At 39.5% G+C, this 19,545-nt stretch overlaps 2 protein-coding genes across 2 annotated transcripts; both read left to right on the top strand.

Annotated features, from left to right (window-relative positions):
- Positions 1-590: 590 nt before the first annotated feature.
- sgk3 (serum/glucocorticoid regulated kinase family member 3) lies at positions 591-11,975 on the top strand. Its single transcript, XM_075452045.1, has 17 exons — positions 591-770; positions 5,844-6,021; positions 6,190-6,273; positions 6,464-6,536; positions 6,659-6,734; positions 6,860-6,935; positions 7,206-7,255; positions 7,354-7,411; positions 7,765-7,848; positions 7,931-8,062; positions 8,557-8,669; positions 8,968-9,004; positions 9,462-9,548; positions 9,817-9,912; positions 10,030-10,185; positions 10,342-10,431; positions 11,111-11,975. The coding sequence occupies exons 2-17, from the start codon at positions 5,926-5,928 to the stop codon at positions 11,279-11,281; spliced, it is 1,479 nt and encodes a 492-aa protein (XP_075308160.1). The 5' UTR covers positions 591-770; positions 5,844-5,925; the 3' UTR covers positions 11,282-11,975.
- A 42-nt stretch (positions 11,976-12,017) lies between these two features.
- mcmdc2 (minichromosome maintenance domain containing 2) lies at positions 12,018-19,447 on the top strand. Its single transcript, XM_075452044.1, has 14 exons — positions 12,018-12,222; positions 12,328-12,458; positions 12,560-12,619; positions 12,873-13,068; positions 13,192-13,314; positions 13,668-13,769; positions 14,948-15,076; positions 16,964-17,201; positions 17,309-17,514; positions 17,617-17,774; positions 18,207-18,386; positions 18,456-18,595; positions 18,922-19,031; positions 19,281-19,447. The coding sequence occupies exons 1-14, from the start codon at positions 12,039-12,041 to the stop codon at positions 19,445-19,447; spliced, it is 2,124 nt and encodes a 707-aa protein (XP_075308159.1). The 5' UTR covers positions 12,018-12,038.
- The last annotated feature ends 98 nt before the right edge of the window (positions 19,448-19,545 follow it).

Raw genomic sequence — 19,545 nt, 5'->3', positions numbered from 1 at the left:
GTCATCAGAAGCCATGAAGTCATTGGCTAATGGGTAACAATGTCAACATTTTGAAGCGAGGGCCCAGTCATAGTATATACAGGAATCCCAAGAAGAATTTGTGGAGTGAAATAAAGATCAGGCTAAGATCTGACCAAAGAAGCCTTCCGGCACCAAAGACCAACAGAACATAGCAGAAGTGGAGTGAGAGAGGAAAAAAACTTGCTGGAAATCATTTTCTAAAAGGACTTTCGTCTGTATTGATACTTGAAAAGACAGGAAATTTTAAATTTATTAAATTGACTGTCATCTCTAACAGAATGCCTGACATCTTTTGTCAATTGTTCGGTTAATTTCCATCCAAGAGAAACCCATATGTCACACAAAACGTCATTATATATCAATATTCAGCTTTTGTATTAATTATAGCTTTAAGGGATCTTTAATATTGTTATGAAACTCATTTGAACCATGTTCACGTTTTAAAAAGAACACCTTGTGTGAAATGAAACTCGGTTTGTGTTCCTTTATTTTGAAAGTCCATATCGGAAGTACGTTTGTGCATTTTGTTTCGTTAGCAGCGTTCGTCACTGTGTGGTCCCGTGACAAATTTCATTGGAACTTTCTACGTCCATTAAAGACTGATGTTTCCTGCTTCTCACATTTGTGAGACTCTCATCAGCGGCGACAAAATACACTTTTAGTTTAGGCTTTGGGGAGATCTCATCCCAAGTCAATAGCGAAAATGCGGGCTGTGTTGGTATTTTAAATGCTGCCGAGCGAAAACGAAGGTAGATGAACACCACTGATATAGCTAACGTGCCGCTGGCTAGCTGTTTCGAAGTAACACGTTTTAGTGTAATGCTCACTATCATAACGTTATTTCATATAAAGGTTACAGCGAAAGCTTCAAGCAATTACATAACGCCAACTTTTACCATGCGAAGATAACGTTGAAGAGTGTTTTACTCGCCCTAAAGTTGCTGTTGACGTAAAAAAAAAACACGTTAGTTAGCTTATTTGCTGCTAAGCTCTCATAATGATGTGAAAAGTATGTGTTATTCTGAGCACATGTTGATTTATTTATTATTTATTATGCACATGGTGGCTTGTTAGAGCTTGTTAAACCTTTCGTTTCGTGCTTGTCATCAAAGGTGTGTGTGTGTGTGGTGTGTGTGTGTGCGTTTGTGGTGTGTGTGCGTGCGTGCGTGTGTGCGTGCGTGTGTGTGGTCAGCTCCTCCCTCCTCTGGCAATTTTTTTCATCTCCTGCTCTCGGCTGGAGAAGCTGAGTCTTTTCCTGTTATACACGTGATGCGTGTTAGATTAAAAGTTGTATCTTTATAGTACCCGCGCAGCTTCAGGTGAAAGCCATTCTTAGCTAGCCAAACGGTTCTGCCACAGAGAAGTGGAAGTAGCTGTGGCCTTTTAAAGGCCGTGCTCACGGAGAATCAAATGTTTTATACACATCCACATAATTGTCTTTTGACTGTGGGTTGTCATGTTCAAACTAAACAAAATGTTACAATGCAGCCCCTGCACGCTCATTTAGCTGCGTGGGATTCCACAGTGACAGGACTTTTTCCCCACTGTTATGATGCTGTACATTAAATTCAATATGCAGTTAGATGATTGATGCTTCTCATAATAATCTGGCTCTTCATTGGTACTGTTTTCATTTAACTGTGATGTAGAAATCCCTGTCGATCAATTTACAATGACTTGAGGAAGCTTGCAACAGGTTTCTTGATGTAAGCAGGTGGCTGTGGGGCGCACATAAAGGATAGAAATATGTTTAATAGCCTCCCTATTAAGAACTGTACGTCTTTGATGATTGCTGCTGTAGTTCAGAAATGCTACCAGCGTTAATTAATCCTTAACGCACTATATTTGGCAACTTTCATATGAAAAACATCTCAATTTAGCCTGTGAATACTCCATAACTGTGCAACCGTGGGCTTTATGAAGAAGAGACATTGTACATCTTTTTATAGTTATCAATAGGTCAAAGTTGGGTACATTTGAAAACCTCCAGCAAATATTAGAAATGGTTACCTTTGCTAAATCAAAACTAAATTATTGTGTTAGTAAAAGCTTCATCACCATGAGTCAGTGACGTTTATGTTACTAAAACTATCCATCCATCCATTTTATAGCCGCTATACCAATTCAGGGGTTGCTGAAACAACAAACAAAGAAAGAAACAAAAAGAAACAAAAAAAAAAACTCAACAGAAATGACGCATAAAAAATACTCCATCTGTTTCAGGATTCAGGGAAGATTATTTTCCAATCGGCCTGCCATGATTGGGATCTTTTTTTGAATACAGGTTTCTTGTCAGTACATGGGTACATATAGGAACTGGCCCGATGTGATTAGCAGCTGCTCTGCTGGAGCGTCTTTCATTGTGTGAACTCATATTCTGAAGCTGATATTGTGGGAGCACAAACCGATCCAGACTTGTTTCTAAGAGGAAGTTAATGTGCAGCCTCCTGGTGTCCATTAGTTGTTCGGAAAGTGTAAGGTTAGAGTAAGGATTAGATGAAAGACTGAGGGTGGCTGCATGTATCAGGGTTGACTTGAGTTCATGCCCGTCAAGCCTCCCCAGCTGCACTTCCTCAACCACAGATCTGTCTGTTGCATTTTAATTAGATGCTACCATATGAGAACAGTATTAATAGCCATTAAGGTTTTTCTCTTTAAATATAAACAAATTTAACTCAGCCTGGAATATCAAAGATTTTTCTTAAAATAGTTTATTTCTAAATCTATATATATGGATTTTTTAAAAAAGGAATTTGTTGATTGGTTGCGATTTATGATGTATATGTAATTCTACTCCTGTTCTTGCCGTTGATACACTCACAACCGGTTTATGGGTGATAATCCCCTCAAACCTTTTTCGGTGTGCCTGCTCACTGGTCTGTTTAGATGAAGACACAAGCCTCACTGAGCTGTCATGTCAGATTTCCCATTCTAGTGTCACTTCTGCTTTGTTTTCTCGTTTAAGTTCCTTGACATGTGTGACATGTAGCCACACGCACAGAAAAACCATTCAGCATCCCCATAGGATATTCACTGGCAAGGATGTGTGTTAGAGCTAAACAGGAAGAAAGCTATTTTTGATCCTGCATCATCGCCCAGCCTATTTGTGCCTGTCAGCACAAGTTAGCTCATCTTGTGGTGTCAATGCAGAGCATGCTGGGCCGAAACTGCGCTTATGGGAATGCAGTGAATGCTATCTGCTTCCTTTTTTACACTCATTCTCATGTTCAATCACTGTAACAAACTTGACTGGGTCTGTTTATGGGTGCGGTGAGCTGCAGCATTCCATCAAACTGTAGGAGCAGCAGTGTCGGCTTAAAATGTAAGTTGCACAAGATGGTTGAGGGTTATCTCTAAAGCATTTGTGGAATGTTAAAAAGCGAGTCTTACCCGGTGATGTTCAAAGGCATTTAACCATGAAAACAGGAGCAGATGTGAGATCGCTCTGGGAAGTGCCCTGCCATTTGTAGTGTGTACCAGCCCCAGTTGTATAAACTAAAGAAAAGGACCTCCTTCAGTGGCTCCAGGGTTACTCTGAATGTAATTTTCTGTATTTTTTAAGAGAAAATTGCTCAAATTATTGTGAAAGCAGACATGAAAAGTTGTTACCTTATACTCCATGAGAATGTTATGGGCTTTTCATACAACTTTAGTAGAATGAAAGCATTTGTTTATTAGAAGCTGAGGTTAAACCAAATGTTCAACAGTTGGTTGATGGTTTCTTTGTGTTTTGCCTTTGTGAATGGGGCTGAAAGTGAAACTCAAACAAAGTGTAAACGTAGTAACAAAAGAAAAGAAAGGGCCGTGGGTTTGAAGGCAACGAAGATCTCTCTTGATTGCACACATGCATTTTAAAGAGGGTTTCTCTTTTTACCGTTGCCTCACCTCAACGTGAGCAGAATGGCTTATCCTTTCAGGATGCATTCGGGATTAATATGCAGACAGAGAAAGTTGACACAGAGCAGGTTTCCCATGTGTTCTGAGCAAACAGTAGGGAGATTGTTCAGATAAAAAGTATTTAAAAAAAAAAGCTAGGCTGACCTCACAAGCATCAAACAATGGACAAGTCAGAGCAGCAGACAAAGACCTTTGTTGTAAAACAGACATTACATAACTCATAGTGAAGGATACGGTTCGGTGTGCACGATTTTGTTAGAACACACTGCTGGATATTTAAGGTACACATGATAGTTTGAAATGATCCCCCAGTTAAATACAGGAGATGATATCCATTAGAACTGGATGTACGGTAATTGTCCCTCCTCCTCACAGTCGGTGGACTTGACCTTATGCAGTTGTCAGGGGAAAGACTTTATCCCCCCTCAGCAATGAGTTTCATATATGTTTAACCTTTTGTGTGACTCCAGCTTTAAAGACACCCCGGTAGTGTGTTTAGAAATAACCTCCTACTGACTGTGGCAGGCGAGAATGTCACAAACTCTGCATGTGTGAAAGCTAGTGTGTGACTGAGTGAGGACAACCACAAGTGTACATATGCGTAGGAGGGTACATGGATACAGACTAATACCTCGCATATAAGCTATATGGGAAAGCACTGTGAACAGCAAAGAAAAACGTAGCCAACAATAAGTGACTTAAATGTGCTTATTTAGTGTTATTTCATTTGAACACTGACCGTGAGGATGCATATATTAAGGGTAAGCAGCGAGTTAACTGGCTGTCCAGTAGGAGGGAGCCCGCCTGCTGTCACGTTGCAGCTCACCGACCCATCTGTTGCTAACGGTGTACTCTCACGACAAGGTTTCATCCTGAAGTGGTTTTAAATGCTAAAACACTTAACGTTTTTATTGTGTTGAAGAGAATTGACATTTTGTCTGAATGATGTTTTTTTTTTTTTTTTACTGTTTATTTAAATCCTGAGAACAAAAGAAAAAAAAGAGAAATTATTTGTAACTAATTTCGACCAACACGTTGACCTAAAACACACTGCGAACCCTCTTACTAAAGTACAATTGTAATAAGTATAAAAATAAGTAAGATTTCAGGCGGTGAAGTTTAAACCACTTCACCGCCTGATTCTCATGAGAAGTGTGAGCTCACTGGGGGATAAAAACGAACGAGTATGGAGCCTTGATGATAAAAAAAAGTGAGACAGTACTGTCCTGAGACAGATGTAACAGTAAAGGGAGAGGTATTGCATTGCTTGCTAACAACAGATTATGTAATCCTTGACATTCCACTGAAAAGGAACATCTCTGTTTCCCGCACGTTTGTGTTGTCTATCGTGAGTTCACCTGTGTTCTCTGTCGATGCTGTGTATGAAATAATCAGTTTGCCACAAAAACAACACCCAAATCTATTCATGGTGAGCTCTGAGATTTTAACCACATCTCTCTCTATGCTGCACTTAGTCTTTTATTTAGCTGTATAGACATGTGTGTGTATATATATATATATATATATGTATGTATATGTGTATGTGTATATATATATATATATATATATAAATAAAAAAAAACTCCACCAGCCTGCTTGTTTTACTTTAGCTCAGAAACTATAGACGGTGCAGGCAGGTACACAGACATAAAAAGACCATTCCACATATGGCAACAACAGGCATTTTGTATAGAGAGCTAGAGAAATTTGACTTTACACATAAGTAAGAGGACTGTCACCATGAGCTCCAAAAATATCTCAAACCGACTTCAGTACAATGTTTTAAAAGGTGTGTCCACAACAAGATGGAGCATATCGGATTTCAACGTGAAGCACAACAAGGCTGAAATGTGGCGAGATCTGAAGAACACCAGTTTCACTTCCTGAATAACCGAGTGGTCTATTCTCTTTTTCTTATGCTGCAGTGAACCAGCATGGAGTTTGGCCAGTTGTATACTTGAAGCTTTATCCTGGGGGACTCATTACGCTCTTACTTTGCACCTTTGAATGCCAACTGACCCTGAGATGGAGGAGCAATCCAGCTTCCCGAATGTTAGCATACCCTGCCACAACGAGCAGCGGGACAAGAAGAAGCGTTACACAGTGCGTGCATCCATTCATCTACGCTTTAACGTGTATAACTTTTACTGCTCTGGTAATGGAATTACATTTTGATCTCAAACTCTTGTTGCCTTTTTTTCCAGGTTTACAAAGTCATGGTCTCTGTCGGACAGCAGGATGATCTCAAACTCTTGTTGCCTTTTTTTCCAGGTTTACAAAGTCATGGTCTCTGTCGGACAGCAGGAGTGGTTCGTGTTCAGGCGATATGCAGAGTTTGATAAGCTCTACAACACAGTGAGTGGCGAAACAACACATTTTACATATAAATAGGGCAGCCAACGCAATCACCATGATTCTGTTTGTGGTTCTTGGTCAGTGCTTCCTTTAGTCTGATTTACTGGCTTGTGTGTGCTGCTAATCATGTTGTCGTTTATTGTAATTACAGATTTCTAAACTTGAATCTCTATCCTGTCTTTTATTACAGTTAAGAAAACAGTTTCCATCTATGAACTTGAAAATTCCAGCAAAGAGGATATTTGGGGACAATTTTGACCCAGGTAAGTGTTTGCTGCACTTTTTCACACAGCGCCATGTCCACTAAGACAGAAGCCTTGATATTAATCCATATTGATCTGCGCTGTTTGCTTAATGTTTACTCACATATGCATCTATCCAATAGAGTTCATCAAGCAAAGAAGAGCAGGGTTGCATGAGTTCATTAAGCGAATTGTCTCTCATCATCAGCTTTCCAACCAGTAAGCATTATTTTATCTTTGCATATGTTGATCTTTTTTTGCGTTTTTCTTTTTGAAACGTGAATCAAAGTGAAACATGTTTTCTTCTTTTTTCTTGCTTGTTCTTTTTTTTTAAACTTTTGTAGTCCAGATGTGAGAAGTTTCCTTCTGATGGACAGAATGCAACACTTTTCAGACGCCTCTGAGGATGAAGATGACAAAGTGAGTAGCTGGTGTCCAGTATTATGAAAAAGTTCTGCTAGATGTTCCCTTTTTACACGATTTTGTCATTTTGCTACCCTTCTGACTGTGGATATGTTGAACAGTCCAGTATTTTTTTTTTTTTTTTTTGTCACATCCGAGTCAGACTGAGATGATCTAAGTATGCTTATTAATGATGTAAAAAAAAAAATCATAATGTAGTAAATAACTTTGGCCTTTAGTTCCGTTTTCTGTTACTAATCTGGCTAATGTTTCTCTGCTGTTAAACAGAACAGCTCTACCTCCAGAAACATTAACTTGGGACCCTCTGGAAATCCACAGTACGTTCACTGCTTAAAGCATTGTAGTATTATTTATGAAGTAGTCGCAGGCATTTTCACATTGGTTCAAATTAAAATATCATTTTTTTTTATTACAGAGCCAAGCCTACAGACTTTGACTTCTTAAAAGTTATAGGAAAAGGGAGTTTTGGGAAGGTATGTAAACGCAGCGCAACACCGGAAAGTACACTTGCTTTTTCTTCATCCCACAGCGATGCTCGAGCAATGCCCAAGCATCGTCTTTTCTATGATTGTTTCATGACAAAGAAAGCCGTTTTTAAAATGTATGTAATAGTTCTATGGGTAATGTAGTTTTCTTACAGCCGCGTGGGCTATGTTTAGAAACATTTTGAAGTGTGTCTGTGTTGTTTTCTGTTGGGGGGGAAACAACAAGTTTTAGTTCTGTATGCATTGGCCTTTCCATGTAGGAAGTGAGAACCACATCGGGAATTACTGTGGTAACGGTGTTGATGCAATGTTTCACATGCTTTGCCTTCCCTGCGATACAGGTTTTCCTTGCAAAACGAAAACATGATGGAAAGTATTATGCAGTCAAGGTCTTACAGAAAAAAGTCATTCTCAACAAAAAAGAGGTAAATTTGCTATGACCATAATCCATATTTTGGCAAGCAGATGTGTATGATAATACTCCCTCTGAATTATTCCTCCAATCAGCAAAAACACATCATGGCAGAGCGCAATGTGCTGCTGAAGAATGTGAAACACCCCTTTCTGGTTGGGCTCCATTATTCGTTCCAGACCACAGACAAGTTATACTTTGTCCTGGATTTCATCAATGGAGGAGAAGTGAGTTGTTTCAGTTTCGGTATCACGCAGAAACAACTCGTGTGTCTCAGCTGCCTAATGAAGCATCACACCATATAATTACTTCACAGATTTGAATAAAAATAATCTCGGAGTTGATCTTTTGCTGGCAAACGCAGCTGCACATGTGAGAATTTTTATTTGAGGTTACGGCATTACTCAGAGTAAAGATTGGCTCTTGAGTGTGACTTCCTCTCTGGGTCAAATGTGATTAGACTTTTTAAAGCTGCCATGTGTGACTGTGTTAGAATGACTAACTACAATCTGCTTCCCAGTAAATCTGCCTATTTGCATCCTGAGCAAAATGACTACAGACAAAAATTAAATCAGATTACTGTTGACATCTTTTGGTCGGTGTATTCCAGTATTCATAATTTAATCTCATTATTGATACTACCACTGATAATAGTTAATGTAGCTACAGATTGTTTTGTTTTTTAAAAAAAAAAAAACTTACCGGGACATTTTCATTTTAGCTTTTCTTCCATCTTCAAAAAGAACGGACCTTTCCGGAGCCCAGAGCAAAGTTCTACATCGCAGAAATGGCGAGTGCACTGGGATACCTGCATTCTCTCTACATTGTTTACAGGTGTGCTGGCGGTTGATTAAACTGTGTTTTGGGTAATAAAATGCTATCTGACGAACGTGCTCGGATGGGTCTCGTCAGATAACCGGATCCCGAACATGCCACTGTTCTAAAAATGGAAAAATAAATATTACACATTGATACCATCTATCTTGAAAACATCAAATTGAAGCTAATTTTATTTAGTGCATGGAGCATGTGATGAATGCAGGCTTCAATTACATGAAATTGGGTTTAAGTAACAAATTTAAAACGATTCACTTTTTTTTTTTTTTTTTTTTTTTTTTTTTTTTTTTTACAGAGACTTGAAGCCAGAAAATATCCTTCTTGACCACGAGGTGAGTGTTGAAGTGTGCTTCTATTTTTCGGTTTAACCCTAAATACACCAGGATGGCACAGTCACACTTTTTTTTCTGTTAGACATGAACAATAATACATTGTTTTGTTTTTTTCTTCTTCTTGTATTTGCATGCCGTTCACATCACTGGCTAAAGGTTTATTTGAGCACACCATAACATACAGTATGCTGCACGGCACGTTTCCTTGTTTTCCAGTCAGATTTGTACCACTAGGGCTATTTCCATTTCCAGCTGCACAGAATGCGCATGATTGGATTAGATCTTAATGACTGTCCTGCCTAGTCTTGTTGAAGAAGTGAGGCAACGGTGAATGGGACTGACTGAGCTATGTTGCAGCCAACATTCCTGTTAACAATAGAAGCCTCAGTGCCTGAGGATAATGAGCTGCTTGTGTGGCACATGTTATCTAAAAACATCTATGTCCTCTCTTTAAAAGGGGCACATCGTCCTGACGGACTTTGGGTTGTGCAAGGAAGGCATTTCCCAGACAGATACCACCTCTACATTTTGTGGAACTCCTGAGGTATGGGTACTACTGTGTCTGCTAGAGTTGTCCAAACAAGTCCTGTATTTGGTGTCAGAACATAGTATATCATTGAAAGCTTTGCAGAAATGGTTTTTGTTAATAATTTTACAAGTGTGATCGTATTCAAACTTGCTACCCTGCTGTGAAAAGTACGGTTTCTGAACAGAAATAGCAGCGTGTGAACAATGGTGCTGATTTATATTAAGGCTCCAAGAAGAAGTCAACTTCGTATTATTTATTATGTTTGTCTGTTTCTTGTGACCAGTACTTAGCTCCAGAGGTCCTGAGGAAGCAGCCATATGATAATACAGTGGACTGGTGGTGCCTGGGATCAGTGCTGTATGAAATGCTCTTTGGCTTGGTGAGTTATTTACCTTCCCTTAAATGACTCAAACTGGAAATCTGTCGCTAAATGTTGAAACATCTTTTCGTGCTGCCACACTTACTCATCCACTTGCATGCTTTTGCCCTGTCCTAGCCGCCATTCTATAGCAGGGACACACATGAGATGTATGACAACATTCTCCACAAACCGCTGACGATGCGTCCAGGTGCTTCCAGCACGGCATGGACTCTGCTTCAGGGCCTGCTGGAGAAAGACGGCACACACAGACTGGGCTCCAACGATGACTTTGTAAGTCTCCATATTGAATGCACCTTCGAGGTACTGAAGATTTTTTTTGTTTTCTTAAATTTGAGCTCCCTCTGGTGGCTCATCTGATAATACCATGTCAAACAACAGAAATGAACTGTATTTTGAAATCTATGTTGATTTTGTCTTTTATTTCAGAATGAGATCAGAGCACACAGCTTCTTCTCTTCCATCAACTGGGATGATCTGGAACAGAAGAAGATCACCCCACCCTTCAAACCCAATGTGGTAATATATTTACTATTAGATCCAACTTCTTACTTACTTTTTCATCAAAACTCCACGTGATGTTGAAGACTTGCTTCTTAGGATTACATCTATTTAGAGGAAATTAAGTTTTGTTTTTAATCATATTTATACTATACCTGAATAATAACAATTGTTAAAGGGTTTTTAAGGTTTTAATTCGTAGTACTTTGCTGATCCTATGTGACTTGTTATGACAAGTTAAGATTCTTGGACAGTGCCTTTCTTATAGCTCCACTGACCCCAAAAAGCAGTGTAAAAGTGATAAAAGGTTATGGAACCCATTTCCTGACAAACATACACTATTGTAATAGGTATTATAGGTTACAATTTGAATGTATTATGCAATTCAGTACCATTAAAATGGTCATCTCTCTGTCACACCAGTCCAACATTATAGATGATAATGACGACCTATGTGACCAGTTGCCACTATTCAGCTGTTTTGCTATTTTCTAATTTCAAAGTTACTTCTGTTACATGACATATTTTTGCCCTTTTTGTTTTTGCCTTTCTAAAGCACACTGTAGAGATGCGTTTTAATTAGTTTATGTCATCAAACTCACAAACACGAATACACAAACGTGCATTTTTTATTTTTTTTTGATTAGTTCCAAGAATGCTATTATGACCCAAAGTTTTATTCCTCGTGTTTTCATAGAGCTCTGTCTGCGATTTCTCAAACTTCGATCCTGAGTTCACCGAGGAGATGGTCCCCAATTCTATCTGCTGGGCTCAAGAACATTCCATTGTCAACGCCAGTGTTATGGAGGCCGATGACGCCTTCGTGGGCTTCTCTTATGCCCCACCTTCTGATGACTCTTTCCTATGAAACACTCCCAATGAGGTCTTCAGTTGCCTTAACCATTGTAACATTTTTCAATTAAAGGGAAAAGTTTGTACGATGGATTAACTTGTTCTATGAAGCCAAAGCAAGCAGCGAAGAAACTGCACTTAAAACAGATTTCGATGGGAAGAAAGTCTCTATATTTTACCTGTTTATATTTATATAAATATATATAACAGAAGCTATTTTTAGAATTAAGGACAGCTGCTCTTTAAATAATGTAATTTCGGGTCCTTTCTGAAATGAGCCTTTACAAAGCCTTACATTTATTCCAGAAATAAGATGTTTAAGCAGTCTTCTAAAAACTTGAACAGTTCACTGGACTTAAAATGGCACCAATCTGTTTGTCCGTGTAATTCCTGTAAAAATAAACTCGCATACCATTCATTTTAACAAAGCTGGATTTAGGCATTACTTGAGAGACCACTGAATAAAGCATTTTGGTTTTTAGGTCACAAAGAGAGAATGACTTGGATTACTTTTCTGTTCGTCTTTATAAATGTTGATTGATTATTATTTTTTTTTTTTTACATTCGATCATTTTGTGTTTATATTTTGCTGTTCGCCTTAACACATCTGTTCATAATAAATTAGAAATCCATGACGCTCGTCTTCGACTGGCACTTAAGTAGGTCTTGTACTTCTGCACTATAATAAAAAAGAAAGTCTATGGAAAGAAGCGGGACATTGTGTGTAATTTTTTTTTTTTTTTTTTTTTAACTTTAAAATTTTTTTTGTCACCATGGCAACACGTTTGAAGTTAGCGCGCGGCAAGTCAGAAGATTTCAGCTGTCAAAGTTTACAGAAAAGTAGCAACTTTTTACAGACAATGGCCGACGTTTTGTCGTTGAAAGAGTCGGTTTTGGTCTATTTAGACAGAAGCGGTGGTCTCAAGAAACTGACCGACGACTGCAAACCTCTTAACGGTACTCTACGCTAGTTTTGTATGATTTAAAGATGACATTAACCCCCACTCTAACCACACAAAAGCGAGGCTTTGAAATTAGCTTATATTTGCTCCACATTTCCAGACCCCCAGCGGACCGAGGCCGTCTACAGGTTCTGTATCAGTGTTAATCCCTCTGATTTAATGGAGGTTGATCCTGTGCTGGGTGACTGTGTTCTGCATGACCCCCTCAGAGCAACCGTACTGTTTCAGTCAGTAAGTGAAAAGCGCAATTAGCTAACCTTGAACGAAATGTGACGTAGCTGATTTTTTTTTTTACGCTAAGGTTAATAACGTTCACTCGTTTCCTCATTTAGGTTTGCTTTCTGGCAATAAAGACACTTTCACTTACTGAAAAAGTACATACGGAGAGTCAGGTATGAATAAACTGTGTCCTTAATTGTGGTTATTAACGACTTTGTGTGTTTAGCTTGACAGACATGTTTACTTTAACAGTAATGTGGCATAATTAACGAGGCAGGACCACCCCCCATTTAATTAAGCTGTCCTTAATGGGTCTAAATGTTTGGCACGAAATAGACCTATTACAGTCAAGATGCCTGTACCAAACAAACCTGGATCGTCAGCTCTCACTGTAACATTATCTATCCTTGTTATTTTTCATTTGAGGTGAATGTCACTCTGCACTTTACACACCTGCCTCCATTCCCTGAGTACACATTGGACCTTTGTAGTTTTCCTCGGGTGTATGGCCCTATGAGGCCTGTCTCCATGGAGGGCCTAGTTATTGCCATGACGAGGGTCACAAAGTACACCCAAGGGGCGAGATTCCTCTGTATTAATGATGACTGCCCCTTCTCTACAGGTATAGTGCATGGAAGGTATTTTGAATTCACATTTAATGTTTCTCTTGTCTTCTCCTGTCCATGAGACAAGTGGCAATAAGTTGGATTCGTATTTCATTATGTTTTCTTGATGCTGGCTCCAGGGTTCCACCACATCCGGGTCCACACACCCGGAGCCACGGAGTCAGCCACCATAAGAAACGACTTCAGCTGCATGATGTGCAGCTCCCAGCTCAAAGAGGACGTGAAGTTCAGAGTTCTGGGAGGTGAGAGTCAGTATGTTTGCATGACACTAGAACAAAAAAAACCAACAAATTATTCAGTTAGTCCAACCAAAATCAGGCTTTTAAAAGCCTGATGAGAAGAGGCCGGCCACATCAATGAATTCCCATAAAAAACTGCTCTCGTTCACTTATTTTTCTGATTCTTGTGTCAGACGGCTGAACACAGCAGAAATTATAACTCAATAGATTTTAAAACTACAACATCGTCTGTAAAAATTCACCGTTCAAGTAACTTAAAGACAACGTCTGTGCTTAGAACGCTACATTTGCATGTACGACGTTTATGCATATTTATGGTTTTTTGTGAATCCTTCTTGTGGTCGTTTTGGAAACAGACAAACAGCTGGTGGAACTAATCCATGTTAAAGCGCTGGATGTTCTAAGAGGCCATCAGCAAAGCTCACTGAGATACCAATCTGTCATCCTGTTTCTAAGAGGTAAGTCTGCAAGTCTACAACGTATACAGGTTGTATTTTCCAATCTGTCAACTGCCCAATATACTGAATAATTAAGAAAGAAAACCAGATAATTATAAGGAACTTTAGAAGTTCTCCTTTGATCTGGTGTTGCAAACCAAACTTTGAGTTTCTTGGAGTCTTATTCAAGATAACAGCTGCATAACGCATGAAATGAATCCTTTCCTGTAAAATATCTGAAATAAGAATGTAGACTGAGTTTTCTTCTTCTCAAACTCAGACATTCACTTAAGAGTTCCGGTAATACAGGATTTTTTAACTTTACCACAAATGCTTATATCCAGCAATAAGTGTCTATTTTTTTTGTTTTGTTTGATATTTTTTTGTAAGAGGGATTTGGCAATGAATCCTCTTGGAATAGCATATTCCATATTCCATGTTGACATTATATTCCATGACATCCAAAACTCGCAGATGAATTGCAGTGATATTTGAGGAAACTGCTCTGCAGTTGCCCCTGCTCTGTGAAACGCTTGACCTCTTTTTGGGTAAGAAAAAAAAAATGTCAGATTAAAAGGCTTTGGGTACATTTGCAAAACAAAAAGAACTATCGTCCTGTAGATGGATTCCCTCCAACTGTAAAAGTGTGATATTTGTTTGTTCAATCGGATTCTCATCCATTATATTCACCTCTAATCCTGAAAAATGTGCTTACAATAGCTTATAGTTACAGTCACGTCTACTGAGGACAGCCATTAATTTTCTGTGGTTTTCTAAATGAGGCTCAATTTGCAACACAAACTTAGTTCAGGAGAGTTCAAATAAATAGATTTTCTGCAGACAGCTACGTGCAGTGCCTCATGGTAGGATATTAAGTGTTTCTGTCCCCTCTAATAACATTGTCCCGCCACTACCCCTGAGAGCTTACCAAATCTTTGCACCAGGATTAACATTTTCTGTTGACCCAGTTCTGTGAAGGAACTCAATACAGCAGGTTCCCGTTACTAAACATATATGTTAATAAGTGCAAGGAACACTCATTAGCTGGCTGTGTAATTCGCACACAGTGAAATCTTTGTTCCGAGGGTTTCACTCTGTTTCTTTTGGCAGAGGTTTTTAGTGGCATGCATGTTTCTTCAATAATCACCAGGCAACAGGGAACAACCTCTCTTATTGCTTTGTTTCCCTTACTCACACAGATGAGCTGTGTAACTCGATGAGAATCGGCCGGCCCTACAGGGTGCTGGGCATTCCTGCACATGTGCACCAGTGGCCCAGTATTACCTGGAGCGTTGAGGCAAACAGCGTCCGACTGTGGGAGCCAAAGTGTACGGCAGAATCAACACACATGATCACATATTGAATCCTACTTCAGATCTATAGATATCTCGACTGTTGGCAAGATGAAACCAGATGGACTGTAAATCTTGACCTTTTCATGCGAAAAAGAGAATACACCCCCTTTCATTTTTCCGGTTTTTGTTATGAGGACGGTTAAAAAAAATCGTCATGCAGTAACGAGGTCTTAAAATGAATTAAATACAACCTCAGATGAGCAACACTTGATGTTTTACACTGATTCATTATTCATTTTACAAACGGTGTGTGGAAAAACTATCTACACCCCACGATTCAAGCAGCAATCACAAAGTAATTGTTTTCTGTATGACGTCATCAGTCTCTCACACCGCTGTGGAGGAATTTTGGCCCACTCATCTTTCCGCTGTTGCTTCAGTTCAGTGAGTGTTTGTTTATGCACAGCTCTCTTAGGGTCCTTCCAGAATTTCAATCAGTTTAAGGTCTGCACTTTCACTGGACCATTGAAACACCTCGACTCTTTTCTTTTTCAGCCATTCTGTTGGAAATGTGCTGCCGTGTTTGGGATCATTGTCCCAGTCTCAGCCCAGCTTTAGCTTTTTTTCTCTAGAATACGTTGGTACACACAGGAGTTCATGCCTGACTCAGTGACTGTAAGGTGTCCAGGTCATGTGGCTGCAAAACAAGAGCAAATCATCAGCCCTCCGCCACCGTACCGAGAGTTGGTGTGAGGTGGTTCTGCTGATATGCTGTATCACTCCCTCCAGGAAATAAGCAACACCGGTCCTTTATACTGATGGATTTATTTCTCTCCCTCTCGTCAACTTCACCTCCTCATTATCAATCCACCGTCGAACTGTATTATACAATAATACAATAAACACATAATCATTAAATACAAAATTGACACGTTAAAACCAAACAGCTCGACGAGAAACGAAACACACACATACCTCGCTGGCTGCACATAAACCAGGGGGAATGAGTCTTCTTATGAAACCAAAAATTATCTTCCAAAATCAATGTAGAAAATACTTGGCTTATACCTTATAACTTAGTGTGAACTTATAACTTAGAGTGAACTTCTTAAAGCTTTCGTTTTCTTCCTTCCTTCTGTAAATTGTGTCCCCTGCGCAACAGGTGACTAACGTTGGTTCCCACCCAGTACACAACACAAATAACTCTTTACAAAAATAAACCACATGAATAAAATATATAAACAAACACAAATAACATACACAGCAGTTATATGCTGTGTTTACTTTTCACCGAATGTGGGCCTTGTCATTATGACCGAACATCTCCACTTTGGTGTCATCATTGTTCCAGGTGTCTTGTGGTTTGTTCAGATTCAACTTTGCAAACCTACGTTGAGCTACCATGTTTATTTTTTTTTTAGAAAAAAGAGATTATCCAAGCCATACTGGTTCAGTCTGTTTCTAACTGAACTGTAAGAAAGTTTAACAATTAACATGTAAAGTTAGGCCTGTAGAGTCTAAGATGTAACTGTTGTTTTTTTCAGTTTCTCTAACTTGCATGGTCTGACTTTGGGATGAACCTGCAGGTACATCTACTCCTGGGAAGACTGGCAACTGTCTCCAGTGCTTCACTTTTGAATATGCTTTCTCATTGTAGAATGATGAGCCTCTGCGTCTTGGCTTATATTTATTTTTTAATTAATGACACGGTGTAATTTGTCAAGTCTTGGGGTGCATGTGAGGTTGCGTTTATCTAATTTTCAAACTTGGTATGGACCTTTTTTTAAAAAAAAAAACAAATAAGTCCTGATAAATAAAACCTTGGAATTGAAAGAAAAAGTACTTTGTTTTTCACGTGACTGTACATATAAATTAAGTATTGTTAGCACATCAATAAATTCATCACACTTCTACTTACAGGTTGCCATAAAGTCAGTGTCAGATTCCTTGAGCTGTTGAATTGCATGTCCTCTTCTCCCTGGAGGTTCTCGGCTATTGTAGCTCACTGCTTTGGGTTGGATGTGGCTCCTCCAGGCTTGCACAACACATTAAAGCTTAGTTTGCTGCTCAGTTTGGTGCAGACTAAAACAGATGCCAATGACACGTTACATAACTTGGATCTCCTCGCTGTCATAACTGACACAGTCATAATAGACAGGTAAAGGAATGTTCAGCAATCTGAATTAGAAAACTTGATACATATTAATTGGACCACATAGATATGAAGCTTTACTTTAGCCCCCTCTTCTTATCTCTTCGTTCTAGACTAATGGCATACAGCTTGAGTTTGGCGTGTCGTGGGGTCAGGCATCAGGCCTCGGGGGAGATGTTTGCATCTCTGTCCCGGGATGAACATGGAGCAGGTGCTGCTAACATCCATGCTGGTTCTGCCTTGCTTGCCACTGGGGGCATTTGCATGTTGGGAGACCTCAGCTGTTACAGAAAGGACAAGTTGGATTACATTCAGTCTGGTATAGTACAAAGTGGTTTGTTAAAAGGCTTCAGTCAGCTATAAAATCCTTTCTCCCGAAAGAAAAAAGTGATATTTTATCAGCTGTCTTTATTTTTCCCAGTTCTGGAGAGCCACACTGTGTCTGTGTTCATCCCAGGGAAGAAGTACGGCGAGGATGCTGACCAGCAGCTTTCCGTTCCAGTCGAGTGCAGCTTCTGGGCTCTCTCAGACTCCTCTCAGCGGTCTGGGAGGGCGGACTCTGCTGTACTGGGAACTGCAGTGAGTCAAGTCACAGCATTGTGTCTGTTAAACATGGACGATTAAGCAATTCCAGATCTGAATTGAGATTTTATGGAAAATATTGTGTCTCTGGAACTTGACCATGTGTTTTAGCTTATAACACCATTACTAGCAGAATAATACCTTAATTTTGCTCAGATTATGTTTGTAGGTAGTAGGGGCGTAACAGGAAATTGAAACAATTTAGTTTTCTTGCCAGGACAGTATTACCCCACAGTAGAGCCCCCGAGTATAATCATTGCATTGTTTCTTTATAATGCAGGGAAGAGGTAGACAATAAAGCAACCACTCAAATGGTGGTTTCAGATACGCTTTAGGTCAAAGGTTAATTAAATTTATGATCTAAAAGAGGATTGGAAGAATGTACGCAGTAAACAGCACTACGGACCTCTGATTTTCTGTTATGAGCAGGAAATGGGTCCAGTACCACTTCAGCTTGCAGAAGCCTTTGGCCTCGTCATTCAGTGTGGTGACAGGGTGGGAGAGCAGGCCCTCCTTGCCCAGACCGTCCACACCCTTCAACAGGCAGTACAGCCTGGAAAATGCCACTACGCATCTTGCTGGGAGTTTTCTACACAAGATTACCAGGAGGTCTATAAATTCCTTTACATTTCTTTTTTTTTTCAAATCAACTCTCGTTAACAATCTCTTATCACGCAGCTGGTGGCTTACGCTCAGGGTTTGGAAGTGGAGCTTAGCCCCGAAGCAGAGAAATTAATCCATGGTTACTACATGGCGAGCCGTCGAGCCCGAACACAATGTCATGGTGTCAAAATGTCTGTGGCCTCCATAAAACTACTGTAAGCATTCAATGTTTACTTCACTTCTTGCATCACAGCCCAGCCCTAAGATTACAATACACGTGTAATGCCAATGTCGGCCACTAGATGGCAAGCTAACTTAAACCCTGTGCTTAGATGACTATTTTTCACTGCATTATGACAACTGTTTACAAATTTCCTCCACTGTGGTGACACTTTAATGTGGAACTAAAACTATGAAAATAAATCTGTTTTCAGTAAGAAGGCAGGATGAAACAAGTCGGGTTAAATCAGCATTAAATCTAAACATATTTATCCAGCTTTGAGTCATCCACTTTATTCATTTTCGTGGCACGCTGTCGCAGGATATCTTTGGCAGAGGCCCACTGCAAGTTGTGCCTCAGAACTCGAGTCCTGGAGGAAGATGCTGTGATCGCTGTACTGCTCTGTGAGAACTCAGTCACTGTCAAACATGGTAATTTTTACAAGACCATGTACCAATTAAGTACTTTAAAAAAATTGCTTGTTTTTAACATATATCCATCTGAAGTTTCAATTTATTTAATGGGACTGAGTTCATTTCTTAATGCCCTGTTTATTAACGTGATGCTTATTAAATGAATCTCAAATACTGCAAAATACACAACTACCATTTTTAAATTCTACATTTCTAAGCACCATTAAATACACAACTGTTTCATGGCACATCGGTCTCTTCCTACAGGAGCCTCCGCTCTCATTATTCCACCTGATGCAGTGTTTCCTTGTGATGTGGGAGATGTGGATGGTCTGCAAAGGAGAGACGCTGCCATGGATGAGCTCCACCAAAGCATCTTACGTTTCATCTACACCTACGCACCAGGAGCAGATACATACATCACAGAGGAGTAACACACCCTCAAAAAAGAAAAAAAAGTGTAAGCATCCTGTCACAAGTCTAGACTGAAATCAAAACCATTAAAAAGACACTTTAGATATGTGGTGACTTT

This window comes from Odontesthes bonariensis, chromosome 20, assembly GCF_027942865.1.
Source record: "Odontesthes bonariensis isolate fOdoBon6 chromosome 20, fOdoBon6.hap1, whole genome shotgun sequence".
NCBI lineage: Eukaryota > Metazoa > Chordata > Actinopteri > Atheriniformes > Atherinopsidae > Odontesthes > Odontesthes bonariensis.
This window is presented reverse-complemented; position numbering and strand designations above follow the sequence as displayed.

Coding starts and splice junctions, on each gene's coding strand:
- sgk3 (XM_075452045.1), top strand. CDS start 5,926: ATGCCAACTGACCCTGAGATGGAGGAGCAATCCAGCTTCCCGAATGTT. Junction 6,735..6,859: donor CATCATCAGCTTTCCAACCA/GTAAGCATTATT, acceptor AAACTTTTGTAG/TCCAGATGTGAGAAGTTTCC. Junction 8,063..8,556: donor ATTTCATCAATGGAGGAGAA/GTGAGTTGTTTC, acceptor TTTTCATTTTAG/CTTTTCTTCCATCTTCAAAA.
- mcmdc2 (XM_075452044.1), top strand. CDS start 12,039: ATGGCAACACGTTTGAAGTTAGCGCGCGGCAAGTCAGAAGATTTCAGC. Junction 18,596..18,921: donor GTGGCCTCCATAAAACTACT/GTAAGCATTCAA, acceptor ACGCTGTCGCAG/GATATCTTTGGCAGAGGCCC. Junction 19,032..19,280: donor CTCAGTCACTGTCAAACATG/GTAATTTTTACA, acceptor CTCTTCCTACAG/GAGCCTCCGCTCTCATTATT.